The following is a 24,791-nucleotide window of genomic DNA, read 5'->3' as shown; positions in this document are numbered from 1 at the left end:
GTGATGCAAATGTTTGGAAGGTGACTGAATATCAGCTTGGTTAAAGGTTTTTGCTATTTACAGATGCGTTTCCAGTGGTCACACAGAGATTAGTTAGCCTAATTGTAAATGTCATGGATGCATCTTCCTTCAGTTGTACTGGCATGAGTTCCAATACTGGAGGGAGTAATTATGGAATAATATAATTTTCTCGGCGGTCCATGAATTATAAATTAATTTCATTTAAATTTCTTCAACACCCATACAAACAAAAACGCTGATGACAGTAAAACTAGGTTGAGCATAAGATGCGGAACAATAGTCCGGTAGATGGCAGTGAATGTTCTCAGGTGAGGAGACAGGGAAGTGCCTATTCCTTCTTTGCACAAGCGCTCTCCCATGTTGCGTGGGCTAGAGCATGGGCTTGGCGTAGAGAGCGGTCGGGCTGTCAGAGCGACAGTAGTGTCAGAGTTAAGGGAGATCAGAAAGTGCCTGTGGCTGCGCGCGCTGGGTTAGCGCGAGGTTCTCTGTCGGACTTGGAGCAAAAGAGGTACTCCGAAGCAAGTCGGAGTGAGCCAAGGATCCTAACGCTCACAAAAAAAGAGTAAGACCAGGAAAGGTAGAACAAAATATCTCAACTGACTTGTGAGCAATGCACTGGCAGCATGGCCAAATGGTTCAAGGAACACCTAGGATTCAAAACTACCAAAGCACCACCTCCGGCGCCTCCAAAACCGGACTACAGACATTGTCGACACGAAGCTGTGTCCGGTACTCCTGGCTACCAACAACCAAGCTCTGGGGCCACTTATCCGAGCCCCGCTCAGCCGGACATTCTTGCTGCTTACAAACTACAGAAGGAACTGGACTTCGAAGACCCGTACACACCAGGCGGAAATATTTCGTTTGGAACAGGCTTGAGCTCTGTGGGGTCTCCGGACATAAAGTATGTGTCACCAAAGCACCGGCTCATAAAGGTGGAAACAATCGAAAAAAGCAACTCTGCCCCGGGCAGCTGTGTTATAGCAGCCCAAGCTGTTGCTGTAGGGAGCGTTAAATCTCCTACCTCGCCTCCCTCGGATCATGAAAACAAGGAAAAGGTAAGTAGCCATGCAGGTCCCAAACACATTGCTAACCTACACAACTTTTTATGTAGAGTAGCTTACTTGCCCTCATTGAAACTGAATATGTTTCCAAACTATAGTCGTTAAAACTGGTTGAACGACATCGTACAGGTGTAAGTCTTGGTCCCCTGTAGATTTCGTGACAGACACTAGGCTATTAGCACACGTGGTATTAACTAGAAAGGTAGGCTACACATTGATTGTTTAGTCTACCTCATTTGGACACATCGGGACAAATAGATTTTCGTTGATTTCTGTCATTATTGTTAAGAAATGTTTACCAAAAGCACAATTGAGTAGTAAGAAACTGCAATAGACAGAAACAGATGTAAGCAGTTTGAACCCTTAATTAACATAGACGTTAGTGATTTCAACTATACTCTGCAAATTGTTATTTGTAACAGCAGTTGGCCTACTATTTTTAAAATTATTCAATTTCACGTCTACCCCGTGGGGTTTTACCATTGGTAGAAAAATGTAGAGACAGACGGCAATAATGCTTGAAGGCAATGTGTTCCACCATGTGCCTTAAAGCTCAGTGACAAGCTAGACTCTCCAGGAATTCATACACACTGTGTTCATTTGAAGAAACTTGAGATGTTCAATGTCAGTGAGGTTAAGGACGAATGAAGTGTGATTCTGCTTAGGAATGTAGCCTACCAGCTTCTCAACTCACACACTGGAGGAAGAGGTCTGATAACAGCGTAGCTGCATAACTTCACTCCATGTTTTATTGTGGCGCTGACACAGTAATGACAAATGCCAGGTATTTGTTTTCGGAGCTTCTTGCATCACAACACAATCATAGTATTGTGTGGGGAGATGCCAAACCAACTGTGTTGTATGACATATTAAAACACTGTACTGATTTTACCTATAAAATGTGTGAGACCCATATTCAGCCTTCTTCCTGTTTCCTGCATGTACCTGCCACTCCTCTGCTTTCAGGTGTGGTCTGTTCACATTGAGTTCCATTCCAAAGAGGTTCTTTTTATGTCAGGTTAACAAATAGCCATAAAGTTGTCTGTTTTGCTCCTGCTCGTGACACAACCCGTTACACAATAGCCAAGGCTTGTGTGTGTTGGGGTTAACAAGCATTTGTCATCATGCCTGAGAACTAAATCAGTTGTCGGAGGAAACAGTTGTAGTCATTTAGGCTACCATTGTACTATCCCTCATACTGTATATTGCAAAGAAGGATTGTACAAATTGGCATCTTATATTTGGAATGTGTCTTTGTTTAACTGTCTTGTACCAGTATGTTTTGCAAACCCATTGATGATTCTGATGGTAATGCAGGGATTTATGTAAAGAATAATTAAGTTGCCGTGCTCCTTTTAGAATAAAACAATGGTAAAGTCAGGACTCAACATTTATTTCTTCTGCAACAGCTTCTGTTTGGCTAATTAAATGGATTACTTCTGTCTCCTGTTAATTGGGGTTTATTTTGATCTCAGCAGTCAATTAGGCATGGCATTCTCAAGCAGGAAAATACTGTTGCCTCAACCCCCCTTTCTCCACTCTGGGCACATATGGTGCAGCAAGCAGACGTGCAGATCACTCTCTGGCATGGGTTAAGTGACTTCCTTCAAACAGGAACATGATGTGAAGGAATAGCATTTCAATCCAAGTTGATGGGTGATTCAGAGCTACATTTTAGAGACCTGGATTTTGAAGGTCTAGATGTTTGCTGAACACGCTGATGACTTCTGGTGGAAATTTGTGTTGTTGGTGGGGGTGGGGGTGGTGGTGGTGGGGGCCTGCAATGCAATAAAGAGAAAAAGCAGCCCTTGAGATGGTTTGGTCACCAGGCAACACAAGCGCTCAACCTTAAAAATGCTTCTGTATCTGACAGGACAAGGTAATGTTCCAGAAGGAGCTATTGTCTAGTCTCCAACAAAGCTTACTCAGACAAAAAAACTACCATTGATATAAAGCCATCTGAACAACATGTTAAATCCCTGCTTAAAATACATGTTGGCTTAAATTCAGTTGCTATGCTCCAGACCAAATACATTTTAATGTAATATTTAGCAATTTGAGATATTTGTGGCAATCTTCAACAATTACATATGTAAAGCCTACTAAAGGATTATTTCCCTTAAAACAAACTGAGAATGTGGAATGGATGGAGCTTACAGTGTGTGGATATGATCCTGTAGCTTTGTGTTTGATAACGCTACTTTTTGAAACAAGTGATTTAAGAGTTTTGACCATCTTTAAACTGACAGAGTTTTGAGGGTTGGTGCAATACCAGTGTTGCAACATAACCCCCCCCCCCCCCCCCCCCCCCCTCTCTCTCTCTCTCTCTCTGTCTCTCGCTGTATCAATTTTGCTGCCTCAAGAGCAGTATGCTGACGAGAGAGAGACAGTCTATGCTGGTGCCTTCTTGTTACAGCATGAGCCCCATTGATGTTTTAATTACTTGACTGCTGGATGCTAATTATATAACTGCTTATCTAATGCCTGGGCTGTCAATAGCATCGTATAGTGTTTAGTCCTAATCTCAGTCCTCAAAATCACTTTCATTGTATTATTAACAGTTTACATAGAAGAAAGCAAGGTAGGTGAGGGGCTGTGTTTCATGAATATATATATATATATATATATATATATATATTTGTATTACAAGAGACCTCGGTGAGAGCCATTATCTCCATGCTGATGGAAGTGCCGTTATGGCAAACCCTTGTTGTTTTTTGTTTGTTTATCATGGCGGGACCTTCATGGTAGAGCGAGTTGAGGGAGATGATCAATTATTAGCCTGCCGCGGTGGAACTAATTAAGGGCCTCATCTTTTAAACCATCCTCCTGCTCAGCTGAAAATAACTTCTCAAGGACACTTGAAAGTGATGACGGACACAACTTTGGAAATGACTTTGGAAATATGTCAACATAGACATAAGTGCAGAACCATAACTTGTTTTTACTTAGTCATACCTTCTCATTGATAGCACTGAAGGCACAGCATTATATTGTATTCATTATTGTGTTCTGTTCTACCAACCATGTCCTTTGTTACTAGAGCCTGTACTATCGACATTATGCCTAGCTCCCCACAGCCAGAGTAGCGAGGACACAAGGACGGCTCATAAACCAGTTTACATATCTATGTATAGAAGCATGCAGTTGGATCATAAACATATACAGCTGTCGTACGACCGAGTGAGATATCTGGCTTGACAGATTTCTTGCATGGTTATTTCCTTATTCTCTTCCACGTCCTTTTTAATAGCTCCTGGCTCAGCACATCCCTGAACATGAAAGGGATGACTGGCAGTTTAGCATTTAGAATGATTATGTTGTTAGTTAGAACCTTTTGTTTCCTAACCGTCTCTCCCCCCAGGTGATGGAAAGCAGAACAGCCAGCACTATAGAGCCCAAAGTGCAGCAAAGCATATTTGCACCTTGAGAGTCTCAGGTCTGCTTATGTTTTTTTTTTTCTTCTGGCCTGTGCTTAAGACCCATTCCCACCTGACTCGAATAACTATCTCGGAAACCAATTTCCACTTCAGACATCTCATGTATTGTCTTTCCTTTTTTCTCTCTCGCTCTCTCTCTCTGTGTCTCTCTCTCTGTGTCTCTTTCTCTGTGTCTCTCTCTCTGTCTGTCTGTGGAGAGTGTGTCTGTCTCCTTGTGTTTGAGATGAATGCCACAAGTGGGCATCAGCTGCCTCGCCTCCGCAACTCAGATCACATTTCTGATAATGGAATCAGAGGAGGCGCTGGGAGCCAATCAGGTGTCGTTTAGCAGAGTCCTTGAAGGGACAGTTGTGTGTAATTGGCTTAGGAGTGCCTTTGAACAGCGCATGGGGGTTTAGATGCTCTTTCATTTTCTCCTGCAGTAGACATCCATGACTTGTGAGGTTTCCTTTACACAATGGCGTTATGCTCAATCTATTCTGATGTTTTCTGGTATGATTGAATTTGATTCTCTTGATGCGGGGGTACAGCACACTGCGGGTGTGTACCTGCTGAATTATGGCACCCTTCTTCCAGTTGCAATCTCCCAGGGTGGGTAAATCCAGTGTGTTTGACTGGTCTGGCATAGTGAATGGCTGAACATTCTGCAGCTTCACTCTCCCCGCAGTCGTAAAGCCCTTTTTCTTGAAAGCCCTGGCTCCTGGCATTCCGCTCTGTAGGGGCATGTGATTAGCGAATCCTGCCAGCTCTTAGTGTTCTGACATCCCACTCTCATCTCTGCTGGCGATGGAAGAAATGTCAAAGCTGAAGTAAACATTGCTGTCTGACCACCTCGTGGCTGGACGGACGCAGCAGAACCCATCCTGTGAGGCGCGCTTGTCTTTTGAGAGCAGTCCCAAAGCGTCTCGCTATCAGATGAAGGTGGGTAGGTGTGATAGCAAGCATAGTTGAATGTCACTACAGAGTGGGAAATGCCCTTCACCTCCACAAAGCATCAAACAGGCTTTCTTGTTTTAGCAGTGTTATGGAAGACATTGACAAATGTTGCCTATAAATACTCTTATGCCAGACAGAGATTTAGGTGCTTAAAGTGAACAATGTGGCACATACTGTATGCAAACAATGAGTTCAGGTTATCTTTCAGTAGGAGTATATTAACTTAATCCACAGTCAAGTATCCTGTGAAGGTTATGGCATAGAAAGTGTTCAATTATTTTAATAGCTTTGCCACATACTGTGTGAAAGAGCTCCCAGTCATTGACTAGCATTTGTTGAGGTCATACCCACGAACTGTCTGCATCAGGTAATTTGAACTTTTCCTCTGCTGCTAAAGCTATTTTGGAACAGTAACATAGCCTTTAAACTGAATACCTTATAAATTATGATTAATGATTCATTCATTGTTACATAGTGTACACTGAGTAAATTAATCATTCCCCCCCGCAATTATCATAATTGCTTTCAAACGCCACAGTAGTTGTGAGTTGCTAAGGACACACTGTCCATAATTACAGCTGAGGCTGGTCTATGATTGTTCTGGCGCTAGCACTGTTTGTTCTTCTGGGATAAGAGTTGCATATTCAATGTTTGATGTCAATCGTATTGTTCTCTGAGGTGTTGTAGAATGTCATAGAACTTTTTGAGGATGTTGCACCAGCTGTACTCAAGCCACTGTTTTTCAAGTTTATGAGGAATTGTTCAAGTGCAATCAAATACAATTCATTCAGAGAAAGATTATGAACATGACTTGGTTCTGGAACAGGAACTCGTAGGTGGTCGTTTCCTCTGAGACAGGAATCCTGGAAGGTTGCTCGGATAGGAAGACAGTCAGTTGGCTGTTGGTCCAATGCCAAAAGAGTTTTCTGTTTTGGGAAGGATGATGTCATCCAGGCGGAGATGACCACAGGATTGACTGGTGGAATGACTAGAGGACAGAGCTCAGAAATGTTCTGCTCTTCATTTGAGTATCAGCTCAGTAAGTGATTGAAGACCCTGATCACCATCAAATGTTCCTCAAAATGATTGACAGAAAGCAGTAGCAAGAAGTATCTTTTAACATATGTTTGATGTATTTTAACTTGTGAGAGGAAAAAGCAGGCTAGCAACCTGTAAGCTGTCACATTTTACAATCTTTTGTTTCTGCTGCTGCAGTGGTGACTCTACTAATGATCAGGTCCCCGTTAGCCTATATGCTATAACCTAGTAGTTAAAGACACTATAGCTTTGAGAGTTGGCGACACATGGCACTGTTTAGTTTAATGACAGTGTGTAGCAGTGCATACGAGGGGGAGTCCTGATGGGCAGGGAGATCGTCAGGGCACAATGATTAAAAGGAAACAAATTGTTCCCTGAGGTTTCATTCCATCCCCTGGCTCAAAAAGAGAGTCTGAGTGAAGCCTGAGTATTTTTAACCGTCACTCACTGGAAACAGTAGGACTGCATTCATCCCCTGGGTACACACAACTAGGCTTTGGCCGAATCGACATTTTTTGCTTTTCCAAGAACTGCTCTGGTTTTCGTCATGTTTGGTGTTGTTTTAGTTTTTTTTCCGACCTTTTGGAGTGGAAGCACATAGGAATTATCCCTGTGAATTGTGGGTGGTGTGCGGAAGGGAAAAGTGCCTCTGGGAGGTTGAAGTGGAGAGGAACTGTGCTGTGGCTGGTGGTGCCGGCCTGTTATGTGTGCCGGCTGGGCAGTGGGCTGGGCTGCTGTATCAGTCTGTAGGAGTAAACCAGTTAGAGTTAGACCGTTGACCTCTGTGTTTCCGCTACTGAATGTGCCGCCCAATTTCCTTCATGGTATTCCATGTCAGCCATTCAGCGCTTAACGTGTTTTGTAAAGTTTTTTTAACTTTGAGCTGTATAATGTGAGTCTGAAGTCATTGCTGTGGGTCGATTTGAAGTGAATCCAATAGGTGTCATAGACAATGTGCAGGCTATGGGTGTGGATGGTTTTGCTGTCATTGGACGACTGTTAAAGAAACCAGGCCACTGTCTGCTTTTGTTTGGTCGAAAACAAGGACCAAGAGGGTTGCTCCAGGATTAAGGAAGTGCTCTCTTCCTGAAAGGAAGTGTTTACAACTTGGTGACATTCCCTTTTGACTGGGCAAGTCTGTGCTCGCTGCCGCTAGGCAGGCTAAGCATGTTGTTTCTGCTCCCTCATCCTCTGTACCATGTAGCCACGGTTCATTTTTTCCTCTCCGGTTCCAACCTAGTCCTCTGTCACTGGAGACTAGAATACGCAGAAGGGGAAGAAGGTCATTGGATGTTCCTTAGACAGCTGTAAGTCAAGTCACCCTCCTGTTCCGGGTCCTGCTGGGAGAAGAGGAAAGCCATGTTAGCGATTGCTGCCCTGATACAGGACTCCACCCTGCCTGATGTATTGTCATTCCCTTGAGTTGTGGGTTTGACGTGCTGGGGCCTATAGACACACACTCACCACACAAAGGCTATCTGAGGCCACGGCACTTCCCTCCGCAATCAAGTAATCTTCCCTTGGCCATGATTATGCCCCAGTCCTTCTCTGTTGTTCTCCAGGCTCTATAAATCACCACACACCCAAATCCAAACTCCACTCGCTCAGTGGACGGCCATCCATGGCTTTTGTTTGAAGAGGCCAACTTTTCATAATGTGGTCGGTTCTTGTTTTCTATTCAGCATAACAGAACGTGTTAGCTTAGCTTTGCCTGTGGCTCGTAGATGTAGCAACACCATGAGAGCATCAGTGTATGTTAAAGAGAGAGAGAGAGAGAGGGGGAGAGAGAGAGTGTGTTTGTAAATGCCTCAGACCTCTGTGCCTAGTGAGCCAGCACACTTTAAACTCCACTTCCCTCTTTCTTAAAGTCAAAGAGCAATAATTCAGTTTCAGTGGGAGAGAAGGCAGAGAAAGGAAATTGGATTTTGCCAAGCGTAGCCTCAAGTGCTTAATCTTAAATACCTGTCGCATATTAAGAGCACCTTAATCAGGTGGTACCCCTTCCTCCCCAACACCCCTCTCTCGAGTCGAGGTCCTGGGAGGGTTTTGAGTGTGTGTCACACTGGAGGTCTGTAGGTAGTGGTTGAATCTGTCTTACACTCGGCTGCCTAGGGAGTCAAGGGAGTCAAAAGTGGACACGCTCTCTAAAAGGAATGAATGGCAAGAAAAAGATTTCCGCCGGAAAAGACACGAGTGTATTGAATTCCATCGAGACACTGGACGACGTGACAGTGCTCTGGGTTTTTTTTGGCAGGCAGTCAAGATATTAAAAGAGGAAGTGGAGCACCTGTGAGAACACAGGCTTGGGGATGTCGTTTTTGGGGCCAAAGCGACTGCGTGTCCTGTTTATTCTCCCTGTCTGTTGGCTCAGTCTTACGCAATGTTTGTGTCATCACAGTTTGGAATATAAATAGAAGGAGCTTAAAGATACATACAAAAATAAGACATCATCCATGTTTCTTTTCGGGGATCCATCTGGCATTGACAGGAAACAAGAAACGTCCGACCTTGATCTTGTTCTTGTGAATCCCCAGGGCTCAGGAGAAGAAACGAGGCAGGAGGCTGGCTCTGGATCGCAGCAGAAATGATGATACCGTGTTGTACAGTTCTCTTGTTACTTATTCACTCATCTTGCTGTTGAAACGTTCTTGCACACATGACGTTTTTCAGAGAAGAAAATCCGGTTGTGGGTCTGACAGGATGTACCGGAAGTTTCTGTCATAGAGATTGATAGAAGTAGATGAGTGATCATCAGCACCTCGTTACCGTCGTTCAAGTGCTGATTGGATCACGGGGAAACCACAAGTTAGCTGTGCCCCTTCCTTTTGGTGGCCTCAGAATGTTTCTGTGTGTGTGCACGTGCAAAGAAAGCTCATAAGGGTCTTTGACACGAGCCTGCAGGGCAAAGCCCACTCACGTCCTATCCAGCAGTGTTACATACCCACTCTCCCTCCAACCAAGTGGCAAGAACGGTTTCCTTTTACTCTAGATCACCAACCATGTTCTTACTCCAAACACCGCACCGCGGTGCACGACACGTCACCGCCGCTGAGTCTGGAAGCGTTCACATGCAAAGTATGATCAATGACAGACTGAATCACTTCTCCATGTGACCCTCCCTGCTTCCCTCCCTCCCCAGTTCACCGATGGGCGTGCAAAGACCCCCCCCCCACATGGGCAGCAGACCAGGGATCTGAAGGACCACATTTTGAATGTGGTTGGAATCTTAAAGGAGCAGCTAATAAATAAGTCAGCATTTAAAAGTGTGAGCGAGGCTTTGAACAACACAGATGTCTCAGAGTTGGGCTGGGGACACGTGTTAAACTGATGGCTGGATGTTTTAGGAGGAGATTCCAGGAACAACAGCCCTCTGCATGGTGAGGCGCTTAACGTAGCAAGCTGTAAACCCCTCTTAAAATCATTACCCTCTAAAAGGAGGGTTTCTGTGAATAATGATTCTCTGCTGAGGGAGGGAATAAGTAATCTCTTACTTGTACTCAGTGTCATTATTCAATGTTGTATTATCTGTGGGTTTTTCATTTAATTAGTTTTTTTTTAACTTACGGTTCCCTGTGGATCTGCATGAACCATAATACATACCTTCCTTTTAGTCATTCTGAAACAAGCAGCACATGTCAAACATGAAACATTAGCTTTCAGCAGCTGTACGAAAGCTCAACGCAGAGCTAACGAATGCATTCTCCCTACTAGGACAAACATGATTTACCTGACTTATGAGAAGTACTCTCCCACTTAGCAGTGTTTTAGCTTCCAAAGCCAGTGACTGATTGAAAAAGGGACATCATAATTTGATTAGCTACTTCCCCTGATTCTTAAGTAGGCATTCAGTGCTGCTTTGTCCTTACAGAGCCACATAGTGCCTCTTCTGATTCCCAGCCAGCAACCGCTCGCTCGGGAGACGTTTCAATAAAGTTTCATTAATGTCAGAGTTGGATTGTGGGAGAGCTTTGTCTATGTAGTCTTCCTCGGAATGGGCTGGGAGTCAAAGCCAGCAGTCCTAATCTAGACCCCTCTTGCTCATTCGAGAGCAATACTGCAAAGGGAGCTGCAGACTTCACAATAGGGTTTTATTAAATTGTAACCGGATTTGAGCTTGTACTGCTTCTCTGTGTCCCTCTAGTATCTTGTTGATAGTGACTTCATTGTGTCAACACAGAGGTTGCAGTCTGTTCTCTTCAAGTAAATTGCCTTGTGGGGACATTTGAGGCCGCCCTGTTTGTCGAGGCTGACTGAAGCAGATTGTGCCCCGAACAGTACAGTACATGTCAACATGCATTGTAGCGGTTATCTACAAGCCAAACACTGAATGTGGCGTTTTTCAGTTTTGGTATTTTTCTTTCGGACTAATATCTCCTCCTCTTCTCTCCTCTCCTCCGACAGCCTCTATTGGTTCTGATAGCAGTTTTTATTTATTTAGTTTTTTTACTTAGGAACAAAAGAGCAACAGCAGCAGAAATAACCCTTTGAAATGCCCTAATGCAATGGAGCTGCTAAGCCCTGAGTCGTATTAGGTTATCAGTGGCTGAAATCCCCCGTGGCGGGAGACATAAATCACAGACGTCAGTCCTTTTTCGCCCCGTTCCCTCCATTGCCCCCCCCTTTCCTCTCCAGCACTCAGGCTGTGGTGGTGGTCTCACGAGGGGAGGAGGAGGGGGGTGGGGCAACTCCGATGATAGCCCATCAACGTCTCTCCAGTCTTGGCATTTCTGTCACATTTCTGTCCCCGGCCGATCAGGTGGTTACTAATGTCTTGTCTGTCGGTCTGACTGTGTTTGCCTGTCTGTCTGATTTACTCTCTGTTTGGGTCTTTGCCTGCCTGTCTGTCTACCTGTCTGTCTGATTTACTCTCTCTGTTTGTGTCTTTGCCTGTCTGTCTGTCTGTTTACTCTCTCTGTTTGTGTCTTTGCTTGTCTGTCTGTTTACTCTCTGTTTGGGTCTTTGCCTGTCTGTCTGCCTGTCTGGATTCATCTCTGTCGGTTCATAACAATATTGATGTCTGTAAATCAGAAGGGGTCTTTTTAGCTTATTTTCCCTTTTTCTACAAAGATACTTTTACATTGTTCATATATTTGGAGGAGTTGTTGGAATTTAATGCAATATGGTAGAATAGGTGGGATTTTTTAATGTAAAAAAATAAGTTTGTCCCCTGTAAACATGTTACGTAAGCTAATGAGGCCCTCTGAGAGTTGTTTAGCAACACAGACAGCTCAGTGCCAGTTGAATATCAATTTATAATTTTGGAATGGCTTGCTACTTTCCAGCCAATTATGTTCTTGCAATCCTGTTTCAGCCAATCGCCTTCGGCAAGGGGGGCCTTCCTCCTTGGCTTATTCTGTGAAACCACTGTCAATCAAACATGAGCTGGAGGACAGCACAGAAGTTAAGACAAGAATTGGGGGCACACATTCAAATGTATTTGTTAATCTTAACTATTGTAGCTTTAATTGGGCTAGTGTGTTAGCCACTGTTTCCCATGAGCATGGCGGCCAATATAAGACTTTCAAGCTGTCCTTTTTCATGGCCCCTGATGCTTTATGATAATTAGCTGCTAAGGCCTCAAGTAGACAGTGCATTTTTTAAGGCTGTGGACTGTCTCATTTCTAATGAGGGGCCAGGACCCCATTGAAATGTAATCCTAGAAGCTCTCTGGAACCTCTGCAGAACGCCGACCCAAAGAGGCAGCTCCCCATAACACCTTCCCTCCATAGCTAATGCTCTCACTAGACCCACGCTGATTCGAAAACCCACTTCATTCCTAGAGAGCTGCAATGCATGCTAAGCAGGCAGGGGCTAGTTCCCACACTCGGTCTGTCTGGCGGCAGCAAGACAAGCTGAACCAGGGGCACGGCGTGACATCAGCATGAGAGTAATTGAGTTCTGCGGCACAGTGATATGTCCTGCTTCCAGGGGACCTGTCCTAAGAAGCCTACAGACCGTTTGTGAGGCCTTAGAAGTGAAGACACCTGCTTAGCCTAAGCTCACATCCACAGTATCCTGGGAGAAGAGAGTCTGCCGCAGTGCACTGTGGGTGGAATTAGACTTTCATGACTGGTGGCTTGGCGGTGGTCCTGACGCATGCTGGTTTGCCAGTGGGCAGATGGCGGGTCCTCGGGCTGTGCCCTGCTCTCTGTCAGGGCCCCCTCTCCTCTGCAGAGCCTGCTCTCCGTGTCCCCACGTTCAACCTGATGTCGAGTCATTAGTGCAGTGGGACAGGGAGAGGGAGGAGAAAACACTGAGTCCTCAGCCTCCCTTCCATCCCTTCCCAACACTCCAGTCTAGATCAGCCTCAGGTCCGAAGGGGAAAGGCTCGCTTCCTCCCGTGAGGGATGGCTGGTGGACATTCTGTTCCGCTTGGACTGGTTCGATTGGTTTCCTTGCTTCCTACAGTTTTCCTCACTTTTGTGATTTACGATGTCTTTGGCAGGAACACCTTGTTCACATGTCTTTTGAAAGGTGTTATTCAAACAATCACACCTAATCACGCATAAATATTTACTGTATGTTATTAAATAATTCACTGTCTTTTGTTGGTAAGCTGGCTTTGATCAGTGAGGTGGTGAGAAGGCGTGTTGGTCAGTAACACACTCTTGGCTTCAGCTGAAAGCAGGGCAGGGCAGGGCAGCCCATGTGGGCACCAGGAACAGGAACATTACCAGGTGCTAAAAAGAGCTTTCAGTGGGTGATTGTGAAAAATGATTGAGAGAACAAGGCCGCGGCTAAATATACGTCTGGCTTGATTGCCATGTTCTTTTCCAGTTGGTGTAATTTCTAAACTCTTTTTCTGTCCTCGGAGCTGTTTGATGACAAGACCTCACAACCCCATGTAAAGTGTGTGGGCACTGTGGTTCTCGTTAAGCAACAGCTGTTGGTGCCATCTTATGTGAGGAGGTATATTCCCAGCTCCCATAATCCACTGTTCTCCTTTGCGTGGCGTTTTCCGACATGCAGCACTGTAAATCCAAGATTGGCTGACACTGGAGATAACCTGTTGGTCCAAAGGCTCATCAGTTGTGTGGGACTTTGGGTCAGGGTCTTGGTTTATGTGGCAGGGTCCTGTGTTGTGTTGTGTCCTGTGTGAGACAGATGACCTCCTTGTTTGTCTGATATATGTCTTGTTATGGTTTGAGCTGGTTTGGATGGTGCACCATTGCACCTGGAGCAGGACTGACACACAAGGTGATTGATAGCTCTCTTTCGATGTAGCAAGGTGTGAAAGGAAAAAAGGAGGGGAAAAAACCCCACGCTCTTTTCATTTGTCACAGTAAACACTTCAGTGTCAAACACGGTGACACTCGTAATCCAAATGTCTGAATTGAATTAACGTCCTGAGAGAGATGCTTTACATTTGCGGTAGAAAAACAAACCCAAATGGTGTTTGTGTTGGATTGGCCCCCCTTCCCCTCCCCCCCCCCCCCCCCCCCCCTTAAATTCACAGAAGCAAAGCGGAGGAGGAACCTGTAATTACGCTGTGGCTGAACTAGTCCCAGTTATTTTCCTACAGATGGAAATGGAGAAAGTCTTAGACGTAACAGAGAAAAATCAAGGAACACGCAAGGGTGTCTTTTAAAGCCCATCTAGAGCCTAATCCTTGTATGGCGTGGGTGACATGTTGGAGCATATACCTGCCAGGTTCACGCTGCATAACTTCACTAGCTCTGGTTCCTCTTACCCACACAACCCTACCGATCCAAGCTCAATGTCCCTGTATAGGCCTCGACAAGTTTCAGTTATATTAATAGTATCGTCTTATAAAGTCATATCAAAACCACATGAAAGCAGGAATAGACTGTATTTTCGCAGGTGTTATGAGGTCTGAATTCCCCTAGCTTCCCCACACACCAGGCAGGTGTGGCCTTCCTCTGGCTGTGGCCCTCCTGTGGCCTCTGCTTCTGGAAAGGCTGTGGAGGAAAGGATGAGCGGTGGTTCCTCTGGAGGCTTGGTCCTCTGGACCTAGTAGTGACTGAGCGACTGGCTGAATGACTGACTGCCTGCCACCGCCATGCTCTGGCCTACCAGATGAGTGATGAGCTGATTAAGAATGGAATCAAATAACATCCTGAAGCTAACGAATGACTCATAGGGTGTGTTGTGCCAATCAGTCTCTTTCCTGTGTGTGTCCCACTTTGAGAGCCTGTGCACATGCTTGATTATGCATATATGGACTCCATCAGTTGGGTCTCCATTGAGATGCTTCCAAGTGTTTGGACCCAAAGCCTCTGTCTCCCGCTGTCCCGTCTGTGTGCCGGCTGCTGGGAGCATCTGACCGGCACCACTCAGCCCTCTCGTCCCACCACTCAGTCCCAGCACCAGACACAGGAAGTGGTCCGTCCAGACCCCCCCTCTCTAGTCTGCCACTCTTTGCTTCCTCGGGCCAACATGGCAGATGGCAGTGACAAATCCACATTTTCTGCTCTGATTTGAACAGGTTTTTATTTTTATTTTTTTTGTCTGCAGGAAAGTTTTTCTATATATATTATAATTTAGGGGTGTGAGACACTGTTTCGACAGACAGCCTGTGCCTACGAATGCTTGTCTTTATTTCTGGGTCTTAAGATGTCCTCTGCATCAAATTCTCAATGAAAGAGCAAGGCTGCAATTAGCTTTGGCTCACTGCCAGCTCAGCGTAAATCTACCAAATAGTTTCTCTTATGACAGTTTACCAGTTGCGGTTTGTCTCCTTTTTTTCTACTCCTCCCACTCTTTGAAATACAGGCACTGTCAAGAGAGCAATTGTGTCATTAAGTGCATTAACAGTAGCTGAACTAAGTCTGTCTAAAGAGGAGATGCGTAAGATGTTGAGGAATTGAGATGTAATTATTGCCAAGTAGAATTATAGTTTTGTTCACCATACATTAAATTAGCTAGCTATTCTAATTGAGATGTTATTGTTGAACTGTAGATTTTATGTTCACTGCACCTGGTAGCTAAGATGGGGCTACTTTGCCATGCGACCATTAACACCATTCCTTGACTCTGACCACCGAAATACTGTAGAACTACCCCCTTCTGATTCTTGATCTTCTGCAGTACTTTCTAAATGCAGAGTTTGCACTTCAAGTTGGAAAAAAAAGCTGATGGAATTTAAAAATTAAAAAAAATATATTATAACAAGATGCTAATGCACGGAAGCCTGCAGAGGTTGAGAACGGATGTGATTTTTTGGGGTCTCTCACCCCATCCTCTTCTATGTAGCCATAGTGATGTGTGAATGACATGGTCCTTAGCCTGGGAGCTCCTTGCTTCACTGTGCAGCTGTGTGACTCCCCGGGCTCCATGAGTGTGCTGTGACTTTCAACACAGACAAACATGTTCTTTAAATCACTCATCTCTCCCTCCCGCCCGCCCGCCCGCCCTCCCTCCCTCCCTTCTCTTTCTTTACTTCCTTACAGCCCATTATCCTATGGCAGGAGGACTATGCAGACCCCTTCGATGCAGAGCAGGCCGGTGGTACACAGGCCAGTACGGAGAAGGTGACCGAGAACGACGGCTACATGGAACCGTACGAGGCCCAGAAGATGATGGCAGGTACATGCAGCCGTTCCCCTCCCACTTGCAGTCACAGGTCTGGCACCATGCCACAAACTCTTGTTTTCAAAATGAAAACCAAGTTCCCTCTCCTGTTGGCACCATGTTTAGCCCTCCATTCACCGTCAACCTCTCGTGAATCGCAGGCTACGTGCCTAGTAATGCGTCAAAGCCCGTTTTTATAGATTCATATTATTGAGTCAGTCTCTCGATTGATCATTAATGAGCATGGAGTGTCACTAGGCCATATGCTGGTCACTAATTAACTTGGGTCAGATGACACCAGTGACAAGGTACATGATGGATGCAGTGGAGCACGAATGATTTTCTGTGGAGAGACAAGAAACCAACCAAGAATCAGCGGCTTTCTTCCCAGGTAGACGCTGCAGACACGCACAGTGAGGGGTGAGGTAAAAATAACACAGCACTTCTTTCAGGAAAGACAGGCTTTTAGAGTTGCTTTTGTTTGAGATGTTCAATGCGTACGCACCGACACAATACATTTTACGGTTTCAACACTTTCAGGTCGACCATTTCTGGAGAAGACAAAGGCTTCCCAGACCATATCAGACAGACCGTATCCACCACAGAACACAGGGACAATGACCAGGTGCAGAGTGATGATCTGATGGCACCTCTCCCAGGTGTGGCGCTGGAAGCAGTATAGGGTTCTGCATTTTAGGCTTTAACTTTCTTTAACTAAGACTTGGAAGAGCTTTATACTGTTACGGCGATGCTGTTTGTGATGCAGGGATATCGTGCAATTTTGTGTACCAGACAGACAAACTCTAGAGACAAACTCTGGAGAAATCTATTTGTTTTTCCTTTATTACAAACTTTCACTCACTTTAAGTAAGCAAGCACCAGTGAAGCAATTTAAAAAGTCTGAGTTTGAGGTGAAGATCAGTGTTCCTGTCACTGGAGTGTGCTTGTGTTCTGTCTCCCTGGCATATTCCTGCTGGTGTATGCTATTGATTGCCACTCGCTGTCTTCCTGTTGTCTTGACTGAGCTGTCAGGGAGCATTTGGGATTGTACCGTTTGTGGATTTATACAGCTCCCTGCTGTTCCTCTATCAGGCTTATAACCACACTAACTATCACATATGCTGGGCTGGCTCGGATTGCTATCAAGCCTGTGTCAAATAGTACACTGAAATTTAAACTGGGATGTTTTTCAACACACTTGCAACACGCACGCACACACGCACCACACACACACATACTCCTGGGAAATGACAGTGAGTGGTTGAAATGGCTGCGTTCCTGATGTTTGGTCCATGGACAGTGTAATTACTGAGTTTCCCATGACTGGCCACTAGCCTGTCAGGGCCCTGGCAGTACGGCGGAGGACATCCTTCAGGGCCGCATCCCTCTATCCTGTGGTGGGAAAGAGAGGTGGAGCCAGAGTGGGAGAGAGTCCACAACGCAGACCAATGCAATAATGGGATTGGGTTAGTGAAGTGAGACCTGGTCATAAAGGACATTTCTCTCTCTCTCTGCCGTCTCTCTCTTCGTCTGTCTCTCTGTGGAGGCGGACACAGGTTCAGCTGTCTCTCCACCTGGGGATCTGTGGCATGGCCTGAGCTTCCCTCTGCTCGAGTGTTTGGCTCTGAACGGCATGGCAGTGGAGGGAGGAATGGAGGGGGAGGGAGAGAGAGAGAGGGAGAGAGAGAGAGAGAGGGAGAGAGAGAGAGAGGGAGAGAGGGAGAGAGGGAGAGAGGGAGAGAGAGCTGTTGTACAGATAAGACTCGGATCTCTGAGATCCCTGATCTGAACACCTAACCCACTAAACATGAACTGAAACTCTCTTTTATGGTTGTCAGTGGAAGTATTTTTAATCACTGAGCAGGTCAAATTTATATGGTCCATTAAAAGGTTTCAAATGAAAGTGACTGTAATTGTTTAAACCTGTAAATGTCTGAGGTGTGTAAATTATAGTTGCATATAAAACAGTAATTAGAGGAAGTGGATCAGTGATAAATCAGACTTGTGTTTAATTTCTATTAGTAATGGTGTATTGCGTACCCAGCCCATTCTCCCTCTCTCTCCACACACACACACACATAAACACTAACACACACATAATACAGACCCAGATGTCCTTGGGTAGAATGTGTCTGAAAATGTCTCTTCTCACAAACACTCGTCTGTCTGTCTGTCTGTCTGTCTGTCTCTCTCTCTCTCTCTCTCTCTCTCTCTCTCTCTCTCTCTCTCTCTCTCTCTCTCTCTCTCTCTCTCTCTCTCTCTCTCTCTCTCTCTCTCTCTCTCTCTCTCTCTCTCTCTCTCTCTCTCTCTTTACGCCTCTCTCTTTACGCCTCTCTCTTTACGCCTCTCTCTTTACTGGAGCTCTCCCTTTTCCAAGCCTGAGACGCAGTGCTTTCTGCCTTCTCTGCTGGAGAGGCAGTTTTAATCTCCATTGTCTCGAACAGACGGCATGACTAAACATTCTGGCATTTTACAGATCCATTTGCAAGTCCATGAATTTTTGATAGGTTGGCATTTAGGGATCATATTGATAATTATGCCCTAAAACTGAGAACAAAGTAATTTCTAGCACAGTTGGACTTGATTGTTTGTTACAGTTAGAGGGTTTAAATTAGTGTGCATTGTGTTCGGTTTAGGGTATAATGATTGCTGTTCGTAAAATGTTTAACGCTAAACATGCCTAATGACACAGTGTGCTAATATGAAGGGTGGTTTCTTAATATCAGGACCAAATTGTCTTCTAAAATAAACACGCTCATACAGAACACACACCTCGAAAGGCATCCACGATGAGGCGGAGCATGGTCGGACATATGTTAACATACCTTCAAGCTCAGGCAGTGTGTGGGTGTGGGTGTGGGTGTGTATGCTGGTGTGTGCACGCTTGTGTGTTTCATCCTTCCGTCTCCTGAAAGTCTTTTCCCACTGTGTGCAGGCTACTGATTTATGGACCTGCTGGAGGTGCATGTCACGACTTACTAACCTGCAAAGCCTGGCTCATAATCTTCTCTCTGCTGTGGCTTACAGCACGGCCTTCAGATATGTGGAAAAGATTGTGTGTGTGTGTGTGTGAGTGAGAGAGTTTTATGTGTTTGGCGTGTGTGTGTATCTGCATGTGCTCTACGTGTGGTGTGTGTGTGTGCCTTTTTGAGGAAAGGGATGGATGGAATGTGCATGTTTCCTCAGTGTCAGCTGCTGGAGGTCTCTCTTGATTTATACCGGGCATGTCTTTGTGCATTTGTGTGTGTGTGTGTTTGAGGAGGCAGGTTCCTGATGCAGACCCCACAGTCTCTCCCTCAAACACACACACACACACGCGCGCCATCTCAGCTGTCAGTTTGGCCATTCCTCACATACCAGAGCCCCAGCAGCACTACCTAATTACAGGTGCGGCTGCCGGAAGAAAGCGTAGTATCAGACTGAGTTTTCCTCTCTTCCTCTTCCTTTCTCGTCCTCTGTTCGTCATGTTCTCTTTCACATTATTGTTGCTGTTGAGACTTGTAACTCTGGAAGAGCCAGAGGGGGTTGAGGTGCTATTGTAGACCGCTCCTCCATTGGTCATTACTCAGTGCCACTACCTGAGTTAGCGACACACACACACACACACACACACACACAGGGGCCCTGTTGTCCCTTGCCTGGTCAGTCAGTGAGCCATGTGAGACTTTTCCCACAGCGGGGGCAGTCCTGTAGTGCATACAGCTTGCATGACCGAGCTCAGATGAGCAAACACAGGCCATCCTTCTGCTCTCTGACACTGGCCTTGTCCTGGGCCAAACCACGACCTTTGCAAGTGGTGGTGGTGGGGGGGCGAGGGGGGGGGGGGGAATGGGGGGAAGCAACATCCGCATTTGAGACCACTGCCAGAACTGGCACCCTCCGGTGTGAAATAGTTTGTGTCGGGGTAGGAGAATTTATGACACATGGTGTCAACAGAGCCAAAGTCAATTTGTCCTCATCATCTCCTCCAGGTCGAGGCCGGCCAGGGAGGGAGTAGTGCACTGAGTCAGATCGCTCAAGAACAACGTTTGACTCACGGGAGAAGAACTCGACGACCCGTTGTCTTCCCGGCTTTGCGATGGGAACGTAGCGCTGGATGCTGGGAAACGTTTCCCAATCCTGGCCGCTGCCCACTCCTCCTCCCCCGTCTGCAGAGCTGAGCCTGGCAGTGCCAAAGCAGAAATGCCCCTCCTCTGTCTGTGGGTTATTCATTCAATGACTCACCCTGGCCCGGGCTTGGCACAGCCTCCCCCCCCCCCCCCCCTCATCTCCACCATGCTGTTTCACGGTCAGGCTTGTGGCTGACACGCTCGTTTGTCAGAGCAGTGCCCCTCCCCCCCCGCTCTGCATATCCCCACCGGTGGTTGGTCTTATGGGGGACACTTAGAGGAGAGGGAGAGTGGGATGAGGCAGCCAGGCCTCACCCGTAGGCCACGAGCCTCCAGGCTACGGGAGCTGCTGCATGTGCCCTGGCACGTCTCCTTAGCCCGTGAGCCCCGCTGACTGAGGTGGAAACCAGAGGACATATCCAAGACGTGTACAGACAGCGGAACCCCTCCAGAAATCCAACTTTTATCTGCCGTCTTCTGCCTTGTGTACTCGTTACGAAAATGAGGGAGATGGGTTGTGATTTGGCGATGGTGACCTCGTCGTTATCCCCTCCCCTGGATGAGTGTCACGCCGGGTATTGGGAACTTGTTGAGATAATTGCCTCAATAGGTCAGAGACCACTGCTCATTAGAGTGTTTGGTTAGTAGTGGTATCTTTTCAAGGACTTGTCGGTAGTGAAAGGGTTTCTTCCGCGTTTGTTTGTGTGGTGTACAACCTTGGCTGGAGAAGGGATAATTTAGTGTGTCAAGTGAACGGAAAGCGTGGGGGACGTTTGTGTGTGTGTGTGTGTGTGTGTGTGTGTGTGCGGGGAGGTGGGTGGGTGGTGGTAGTCTCTGGCAGGAGGACTGAAGACTTATTGATGAGATGAGAGGGGTTGTCTCACTGCAGCATTGGTAACGATTTCTGACCTGCGAAGCACAAGCGTGGTGATGTTGCATCATCACACACAACTGTCCTCCTACCGGATCCTATTTCTCTGAGTTCCACCACGCAACTCGGGTTATATTATAGGATAACATGGAGGAGATGAAAGGTTTAGATATCTCCCACGTTTCAGATACTGGATTAGGTCTTGGATTAGGATATCTGGAATGTTAATCCTGTGAAAGAAAATAAAACGACTACTTGCAACCCGAGCCAGAAGCTGTCCTGTGGAACGTACCAGAAGGGTCTATCTCAAGCGGTCTCCATCGACCAGACATGCTTGTGAAAGCGTCCCAGGCCTGGTCTGTTTGACGTCGGGGGGTGTTTGGTTTCATTCAGGGTGGGTGGAGGGTTCAGCCACATCGCTCTGCTGTAGCCGGCGCTGTGTCGTTCGACCGTTTTAGGTTGGCGTGGCCTGAGTCAACCACAGTGGGCCGCTTCAGGAACCCTCCCGATCAACCATCACCCCTCCCCACCACCCATCACCCCCCCCCCACCACCCACCCATCACCCCTCCCCACCACCCCTCCCCACCACCCTCCTCCCCCCATCTCCTCCTTCTATCCCTCCCCCTGTCCACAAGCTTGTAAAAAAAAAAGAATCATTCTGCAGTGAGTTTGCACTGGGCTGCTTTACTTCCTGCTTATGTACACACCACACACACTCAGCCACACACACACACACACAGGTGCTCTGTGGTAAGACTGGGATGTGAGTTGAAGAAGCTGGCCGGTGAGTCCCTGCTGGTGAGCCGTGCTGTGCCATGCCGTGCCAGGGGGAGGAACGGGCTGGCACAGCCGGCAGCCATCCGTCATGCCAGAGCCGGCTGTGAATGGGCGGGGAAGGCGCAGGTTGGGGGGGTGCTGAAGTCATTCATTTTCCAGGCAAGATTAATGACGCCATTAATCCCTGTCATGGCCGCCGCAGAGGACGCAGCCGCAGGATTTATACCCGCCATTTACTACCTCGCTCCGTCACCCAGGTGACCACTCTGCCCGACGCTTGCAATGTCACTTTGCTTTGACACGCTCAAGTCACACTGCCGCAGTGTAAACCTGCGCTCTCCGAGCGATCCGAGGTTCCCTTCGCACGTGTCTCGCGGTCCTCCCCGGCCGTGGAGATGTAGCAGGGCCAGGATATCCTTCAGCTCGTCGACTTGTCTGTCAGCGTATGTGGGTTTCCTGGAGTCGGCCGGTGGACAGGGCTGGTTTGCTGTGTGTGTGTGAAGGCTGCTGAGTCGTGGAAGCCGCCCTGCTCTGGTCTGAATGGGCTGCTGTGTGCGTTGCGGTCTCCGGCTCGTATGTTGTCACTCCTGTGTGAAGGCCGACTCTGTCAGGCGTGACCGTGTGACGGTGGGCCTCGGGTCGGGCTGGGGCTGCAGCTGTTGACGTCTGGGAGAAGGAGGGAGAGAACGCGAGGGAGAGAGAACGCTAGGGAGAGAAGGCGAGAGAGAAGGAGAGAGAGAGCTAATGCACAACGGGGTGGGTCTCCCTTCAGACACCTGAGAGTGCGCTAGGCTCTCTGCCAGCGCTAAGGCAGATCTCCACCATTACTGGAGCTCTTGAGGGACCGGGCCATCTGCAACTTAGGCTTTCTAAAAGCCTAAAAGAGGATCAATATCCCTGGTTCCATCTCACCCCTGTGTGTCGGGACGACATGTTGGTGTGTCGTCTTTTGTCCTAACCCAAAATAGACTGCCCTACCCAACAGACACTTTGTCCTTTTGTATCTCCAGGGATGTTTGTGACGAGTGAGAGTGTGTCCTGACTGAACCCTGTAGAGAAGAACAGAGTGGTCCCAGGAGACCAACCCCCACCACACACACACAGTCCCACCCCAGTCTGTTGCCTGTCCGGTGCAGTGCGAGTAATGCAGAGCGAGGAGCAGGCTGACAGCCGGGGCGGATGAGGTGGGTCTGAGGGGTTGACGCTCTGATGAAGTCGTCATCCCGAACCCACCTCCGTCTCTCTCTCTCTCTCTCTCTCTCTCTCTCTCTCTCTCTCTCTCTCTCTCTCTCTCTCTCTCTCTCTGTCTCTCGACTCTCTCTGTCTCTCTCGACTCTCTCTCTCTCTCTTTGTGTGTCTCTCTCTCTCTGTCTGTCTCTCTGCCTGTCTGTCTGTCTGTCAGTACAAGAGCCGACTACCGTAAGGCCATTGCTATTCCCTTCATGATGGAGCAAGGTCTTTATATGAGCCTTGTTGTCTTGTGAAAATACCCAAGGGTTTTTTTTTTTTTTCTTGTTCTTTTTTTTTCTCCGGGAGGCAATTTATCTGTGACATTTATTCAGGAGTGACCTTCTCAGTGTTTGCCTTCCAGACACGCTGTTATCTCCTCACTCAGGGAAGCCTAACTAGTATGCTTTGTGGATTAAAACATTTACCCTGCTCTGTTCCCTGTAGACATCTTTACAATCAGCTATGAAGACACGTACACAAAAAATACAACATTCCATTGGTGACTGTCATACTTTTTGGGGGTTTTAGTTTTTTTAATCAAAATGAATCTGACACACACACACACACATTCAAATGGTCTCATTGGTCATATCTCATAAAGGGACTAGCTACGAGTCACACTTGTAAAGCAATGACATGCTTAGCATTTAGGTGGCTAATTAATTAGCTCAGTTGAACACCGGAGACGCTGGGGAGATTAGAACCCTACTCGTGCATGCAGACGTGCTTCAAGCCCTAATTAACCAGGCGGAGGAATACATGATAGGACAGCCTACACAGTGAAGAGGCAACGGGTTCATCTATGAACAACCAGGAGTGGCCAGGCTGTAAACACTGACTCATAGCAATGAGTACAGAAGGAGGTCCCACTCATACCCATGGCATTAGCTCATCATTGTGCCTTCCATCAAGGGGATAATTAAACAGTGGGAAGTTTGAATGACTTTTAAATGTTAAATGGAAATTCAGTTGGATGTAACCCCACAGTTAGCGTGGGAATGTCTCATCACCAGTACACCCCCCCCTGCCCCCGCCCTTTTTTTTCCCTCTCTGTGGATTGCTGTGTTCCTCCCAATGTCTTTCTCTCTTATCTCGGTTGTGGATTTTGCTGTGCTTGCCAAACATCTTATCAATCAATAGTGATGGATTGTGCTGGGCCGGGCTGGGCCGGGCTGGGCCGGGCTGGGCCGGGCTAGGCCAAACTGGGCTGATCTAAACTGTAATTGCTTCATGCAGACTATTAATTTGATATGTAGTATGTATGACTGTGGGGCCTCATTAGTGACAGAGGTATGGAGTGGAAGACCTGCAGTCTATCACCTGGGCAGGGCCCGCAAAGGGAGATGAGGAGATCTGAGCGTGGAGAAGCTGGAACTGTAGTACAAGAGAGAGAGAGAGAGAGAGGGAGGGAGGAGGGGACATGTAGGACGGTATTGGAGAGCTTGATCAGAGTGGAGAGAGGAGGTCCAGGATTCAGTGATCCACTCATGGCTGGTGGCTAGCTAGAGAGAGGGAGGGAGGGAGGAATAAAGGGGAATGGTGAATAAGACACAGGCAGAGGCAGAGTGAATTATTAATGCATCTATTAATGTAAAGATCTCCTGCTCCTTGGAATCCAATAAGCCGCCTATGATTTGACTGTCAGAGAGATTGGTTGTCTGGATAAGGCAAACTCTGGACTCACGTGGTCTCCGAGCCCCTCTCCCTGGGTAATTGACTCATGCACCGTATTGACTTTCTGGTTAGAGTGATTAAGGGGGCCAGGCCCAGAC

The 24,791-nt window shown here is 47.0% G+C and overlaps 1 protein-coding gene across 2 annotated transcripts in view; it reads left to right on the top strand.

Annotated features, from left to right (window-relative positions):
• The first annotated feature begins 381 nt into the window (after nucleotides 1–381).
• The window catches only part of LOC124482184 (SH2 domain-containing adapter protein F-like), a 74,425-nt gene continuing 50,015 nt past the window's right edge, over nucleotides 382–24,791 (top strand). For both annotated transcript variants that reach the window (XM_047042596.1, XM_047042595.1), the window contains exons 1-2: nucleotides 382–1,079; nucleotides 15,910–16,045. In XM_047042596.1, coding sequence (XP_046898552.1) covers nucleotides 645–1,079; nucleotides 15,910–16,045 — 571 coding nt within the window. In that variant the 5' untranslated portion in view covers nucleotides 382–644. The remainder of the gene's footprint in view (nucleotides 1,080–15,909; nucleotides 16,046–24,791) is intronic.

Source organism: Hypomesus transpacificus, chromosome 19 (assembly GCF_021917145.1).
Source record: "Hypomesus transpacificus isolate Combined female chromosome 19, fHypTra1, whole genome shotgun sequence".
NCBI lineage: Eukaryota > Metazoa > Chordata > Actinopteri > Osmeriformes > Osmeridae > Hypomesus > Hypomesus transpacificus.
The sequence above is the reverse complement of the archived record's forward strand: the minus strand, read 5'-3'. Positions and strand labels throughout refer to the sequence as shown.